Here is a 6,206-nt window from a genome sequence, read left to right as displayed (position 1 = left end):
AGTCGGTGTCCCCCAGGTCGAGACAGGGTCCTACAGTCCGCTCACGAAGGAGTCCATATTGTGTCTTAAAACTCACCATCAATTTGTTTTCCAGTCAGATTCAAGTCCTGTACAAATTTAGAGATTCCACACCCCGAGTTCTCTGGAAACTCATTTTTGAGAAGTGCTGTCTCCCAGATGAGGGGCCACCAACCAAAGGGAATGGAAAGTGGCTTCTGCCCTCTTACATCCAGGGACCTCTGTGAGTGTGCTTCCCCAGAGCCAACAAGGACCACAGGGATGCGAATTCCTGGGGACCCACACTCACCACCACTTTTACTGGGGGCTTTAGAATTTCTCAAGTGCCTAGATCACTCTTGGACTTCAGAGCAGGTTACGAGTTTACAAACTGAACAACCGTGTAACTGATACATGATGATTTACTCTGTGTATCTCATCATTCATGTTTTTCTCTAAGAACATATTAAAGGTCAGAGCGGCTCTATCCACTGGTACCTCCCTTCTATGCTCCTAGAAGGCTGGAGGAGGCCGCAGGAACTCAGAAGGCTGTCTATTGCTAACCGAAGGAGACAAGTTGTAAGAAACTAGGACTGAATGTCTGGCTTGGATGTTACCTCCTGGAAGTCCCTGAAGGGGCAAGTTAAGGCCAGCAAGAGGAGGCTTAATACTAAAGAAAATGAAAAAATTTGAGGAGTCTATGCGTTTTATCAGGGAATTGACACAAGATCTGGGTTTTGGAAGCATCTTTCTCCTGAGAACCACCTTGGGCTTCATTACTGAGTCTCATTAACTCATATAAATCGAGGGTTGGCTGGATAAAAATTAGAGGTGAAATGTGCCTTCCAGGAATGGACTTTATGGATCACCCACATGTTACATAAAGTCGTTAATTCAAGTTTAATGAAGAGACAGAAGGATAAGAAAAGAGGTGCATCCCATCAAGTCATGTGTTCTGGGCAGCCTTTAATAATGTTTTTAAAGGTGTGGAACTTCTAGGGAGATTAAAGAAATGAACACATTATATATAAATCTGCAGGCATTCAAACCCCTAAAACAATTAAGACCATGCATTCATGAAGAAGCTTTAAATTAGACAACCTGTAATACTTGATGTAGAAAAGTTCTAGCTTCCATAATTCTTTATTAAATATTTGACAAGTTGCATCACTTCTTTACAACGAGTTCATTTTTGTCACATAACTCTTTTGCTATCAGGAAAACAATCTACAATTTCTCTTTAGATGGCTCAAGAAAAACAAAAAGCAAAAAGGACTTATTCTTCAACAAAATGTTTCCTGTGTGTATCAAATTCAACCGTATTTTAAAGCTATTCTGATTGTGAAAATGAGCATTTATCCATACGTTGTCTTTAAAAAAATTTCTAAGTAGTTTGGTTTTTAATTACTGTAACAAATAGTACTTGGCTTTATATTAGGAGGTGGGTTTATAATAAAAAGTTATGAAACATTGAGAATTCATTTGGAATGCTTGAAACTCTCTTTCACCTTAAAAGTCACTATTTTTTCATGTTTCATTTGATAACAGATCCTGAATTAAGAGATGACAGCATATTATATCATTGTCCTGGGGTTCTCTTGGGCTCCGAGGGTCAGAATTCTCAGGACACAGCTTGGAGAAAACTGTAAAAGGGATTCAACTCTCCCTCCCTTTTGAAACCAGATTCCTCGAGAAAGGTGTAAAAATGCTATGCAAATATATATAGATATATTTGGATAGCATATGTACGTATATATATATATATATATATATATTTTACATACATAGCAGTAAAGGAAGAACAAAGTTATGCAAAGTTAACATGAAGGAAACCGTGACAATCGAGGTGAAATTAGTCTGAGGAAGAGGGGCAAACTGGCTTATACAGGAGCACAGATGTCTGTGGACACAGGGTCATGGTCACAAGAAGGCTTTCAATGCACTGATACAGGTTGAGAACGTAGTACACAGAGGTCTGTTGCCAGTGTCGTTAGATTTCATCATTACTCCACACAAACACAAAACCAACCAACAAAAAGACATGCGCCTTAAACATGCAAGGCTCTGCACGTAACATCTTTAATGAAGGGCAGATGTCTAATGAGAGGTCTTCTTGGAAAACTCCATACCAACAGAAAGCTCTCCTTTTCTATGAGACACTATACAAGCTCCCATCTTAATGCTACAGCTTTGTCTCCGATGCACTGAAAACACTCGGGTGGGGGTGTGCGTATGCAAATATATATACACTGTTCATTAAGGCTTTGATAAATTAAAAAAAGTGGTCCAAAGTACATCACATTTTCTTCCCAGTTTTAAAATCTAAAGTACAAAGTGGAGATTATCAGGATTAAAAAAAAAAAATCTCAGACCTAAAACTGGCAGTTTTGACATGACATGTCAGGATGTACCCCAAAGTCTGAAAGAGACAGAGGTAGTGCAGGGTCTCCTGGGGGTCAGGAAGGGAGTGGGCCAGGCAGTTACCCTGCACGGCAGCACCCCCTACTGGCAAGGCAGAAGATGCCACCCGAGTCAGTACAGGGGTGCAGTCAGGGTGAGGAGGAAAGAGGCGAACAAAGAGGATGTGGGTAGGGGCTTGAGAACTGATTAACCCAGGCTCTTTTGATAGATTCTGAAATTTCAGGGGTGAGATAACGAGACTTAGGAAAATCTCACAGTCAAGTTTGAAACAGTAACTGTTAGAACAGTTAGTGACTTGCTGCATGTGAACTTGCCTTGCAAGAGAGCCAGCATGGACCTGGCAAGATTAAGCAGCAACTGTACGTGCTGTCCATTTCACAACGAGAGAAAGTGGCTCAGGGATTGTGCAAACCGTTTCTCAGAATCTCTCTCTGCCTCCTTATGTGGGAGGGATCATCCGTGTCTGGTTACAGCATCTGTCACCTGCCCTTAGGGAATATCTGATGTTAGCGGCCCAAGGGCCTTGGTAAATAATGGGATGTTCTGGGAAAAAGGAAAATCGCACTGAAGCGGAATACAGCTTTAAAACAGCTCCCTGCACCAGAGGCAGCAGGTAGAAAAGCAGCCTAGTATCTGAAGTCAATCCCCCTGGGCAGACTTCTCCAAATTCACCTTTAGGCTGATAAGAGGCGGGAACAGAGATACCCAGGACCTTTATAGGTGGATATGATAACTGATGTTTAAAAGACTTTCAACGTGCAGTTATGTCAACTCTGGGACTTACCCTCAAGGCAAAATGGCCCATAGCAACTCTTTTTCAAGGAACTAATGACGCTACTAGATTCAGGTAATTTCTAAGAAAACAGAGGCGACAGAGACCCTGGACTGCAAAGTAGCGTCACTGCTAAGGACAACTAGATTAGGCGACCCGCCCTCCTCCCCCAGGCCTGCTGAGTGGGCAGAGGAGTAGACAGAGGTCCAAGGGATGACCGGGCAGTCTGCTCCTTCACACGCTGCATTTTCCTTACTGCCTCTGTGATCACGTTGTGAAGGTGATGGAGGGTGGAGAGAAACCAAGATCTGACCATTTTAGACAAAGGGTGAAACACTGAGAATCACCGAGAACTAGGGAACCTTATTCAGACTAAAAAACAAAAAACCCCCACCCAAAACAAACTCTGAACCCAGCACTTCTGAGCTGTCATTGGAATCAGATATTAAGGGACAGATGAACTGAACTGTCATTCACAATCACTGCCTTTCAAGTATTCACAAGGATGTATTTTGATAATTCTTATCTGTTCCTGGCACAGAAATTATCCTAGAATGGGGTTTTCTTCCGTATTTCCAATACTTTGCCTAATTTGCATGCAGTTACTTCTGATTTTTTCAAATATACAGTTTACAAAATGACAGAAGAATCCCACTCCTTGGACAAGAATCGTTGGCTTTCTCCCCCTATAATTACATAATCACTTTCAGAACCCATCCAAGCATCCTGCGCTCTCAGGCTTTGGCACGAATCGTGTAAAGAAAGGCAAGTCTGCACTTGGTGGGCCACAAGGTGGGGGCTGACACAAACTTGTCATATTGACTGAAGGGAAAAAAATCCTATCAACAGGTAAAACTAATGAGCAATACTGTTTTTTTCTTAACCTACTCAACACCAAAGTTTTCTGATCACTACTGGTATTTTTTCATCAACATGAAAAAGGAACAATCCTCAGCTCTCTAGAAATCCACCTTCTTTCAGACAACACTGAGGCCCCTGCACCCTGTTCAGACGACTCACTTCCAGCCACCCATATTCCTGGCTTCCCACGAGCCACCCAGAGCTGGGTAAAATGAATTTGTAACAACAAAAGATCCTTCTTAAATAACAAATGGAGGCCCCGAAACCATGATTTTTTTGTCTTATCTACGACTGGCAAGAGATGAAGTCTCAAGTGTCCCCCGACTGCCATGGCGGTGTAGAGGACAACAAAGGTGAGAAAGGACCGCAGGGTGGCAGCACCCCCACGCTGCCTCAGGCAGTCTCTCCAAACACAACAGAGTTCTGCACCCAGGACTTACAAGTGGCTAAGAAACCAGTCTCACAGACCCCCTCAATCCCCGCTAGGACCCTCAGAAGAGCTGGACATCAGGGGGGTCACACCCAGTCTTCTCTGGCACTTTTCACCTAGCACACAACAGACACAACTCGGGCAGTCCACGGTTCTGAAGCATGCAACAAGGAACAAACTCGGTTAGATTAAGTGTATATTAAATTAATCTCTGCAGGGGAGGAGAAATCACAAAACAGCTGGTGAGGACAGGTCTGTAGGCTCAGCTTTACGTCCAGGCATTGTACCCAGCAGCCAGACTCACAATGGGTAGATATTGCACCGGAAAGGTGTGTGCAGGGGAGGAAATCATTATCACATTTAATGTTTGTGATTAAAAAAAAAAAAAAACCCAACAAAACAGAATCAAGACCAGATATGACCTCCATGTAGTACATAAAGTGCCTTCGGAATTGGTGCAGTTAGAACAAAAATTGGTTATTTCACTACCGTTAGCAAACATGTACAAACAGGAGACTACACAGATCTGGTTTCCACAGTTTCAAATCACGCAGTGCCAAGTTTCATTCAAATGTCTCTACTACGAACAGCAAAGAGGAAAATATAATAATAAGAACGACTGTACAGCATTGGGAAGGGTTAAGTAATTTCTCTGACGAGAAATGCTAGTCGAACCCTGTCTCAAATGCGTTAAAGCACACGTAATTACTTCTAAGGAATAATGGTGTGATTCCTTCAAGTCAACACAAAATTTGTCATGCTATGTTACAATTCTCTCAGCCTGTAGCTATTATGCTAAATTTGTACAAAAAAAAAGTAATATCCAGTTTATTTTCATTCTGAGTATGGAAAAAAAAACTCATGGTGCCTAATGTATTTTAAATTTTCTCAAAGTACTTGTCTGTAGAAGGTTTTTGGATGAAAATCAGTCTTCCAATTCTGATCGAATTAGGGGGTAGGGGGTGTCAAAGTACTTTAAAAATAAAAATGTCACCGACATCAAACCTGGTATGAAATTCAAATACAAAAAAAAAAAAAGCTCACTTTTCCAAGTACATGAGACATCTTTAATTGTCATGAAATGAAGTCTGAAAATCGGTCTAAATCATCTTAAAAAGTAAACATGAGTTGTAATACTATACCTGTAGAGTGATTAATTCCATTCATTGTCATTATAAAATATTTATTAAGGGCTTCGCCTACAGAGGCATAACATAAATAGAATAAGTCCTCCTGAAATGTAATTAGTATACACATCAACCAGTTGGTAATTGGTGGAAAACGCAGGAACGGACCCGGGGCTGGGTTCCCAGGTTGAAACTGGGGCAAGTCCCGGGCGAGGGCAACGCTCCAGGAGCCCAGGCCGCGCGCCGCCCTCTGCCAGCGGCTCAGCAAAGTCTGTTAGGCAAATGCAAAAGTGCAAGCAGGACCTGCTCGAAGAACCACCACCCGGAGGCACGGGACGCTTAATCCACCCCCTCGAAGCCTTGGGCATTTTCCACGGCCATGAGAAGCTTCTCTCGTAAGTCTTCAAAGGTTTCATATGGAGGTAAGTCAAGGCGATTAAAGCTGCAAAAGGAACAAAAAAGTGCAGGCAGAAAGCCATCATCACTACCCTTTAGTTACAACAGCATTTCCTAGATTTGGCAAAGGGGGCACTTTGGTGTTGGAGCAAGAGGTTACAGAAGTCTCAACCAGCAATTCTGATTATCCGAAAATCAATTC

The 6,206-nt window shown here is 42.4% G+C and overlaps 1 protein-coding gene across 15 annotated transcripts in view; it reads right to left on the bottom strand.

Annotated features, from left to right (window-relative positions):
- Positions 1 to 1,111: 1,111 nt before the first annotated feature.
- Positions 1,112 to 6,206, bottom strand: part of NEDD4L (NEDD4 like E3 ubiquitin protein ligase) — a 299,031-nt gene continuing 293,936 nt past the window's right edge. For all 15 annotated transcript variants that reach the window (XM_074355280.1, XM_074355281.1, XM_074355285.1 and 12 more), the window contains one exon: positions 1,112 to 6,050. In XM_074355280.1, coding sequence (XP_074211381.1) covers positions 5,948 to 6,050 — 103 coding nt within the window. In that variant the 3' untranslated portion in view covers positions 1,112 to 5,947. The remainder of the gene's footprint in view (positions 6,051 to 6,206) is intronic.

This window comes from Camelus bactrianus, chromosome 30 (assembly GCF_048773025.1).
Source record: "Camelus bactrianus isolate YW-2024 breed Bactrian camel chromosome 30, ASM4877302v1, whole genome shotgun sequence".
Lineage (NCBI taxonomy): Eukaryota > Metazoa > Chordata > Mammalia > Artiodactyla > Camelidae > Camelus > Camelus bactrianus.
This window is presented reverse-complemented; position numbering and strand designations above follow the sequence as displayed.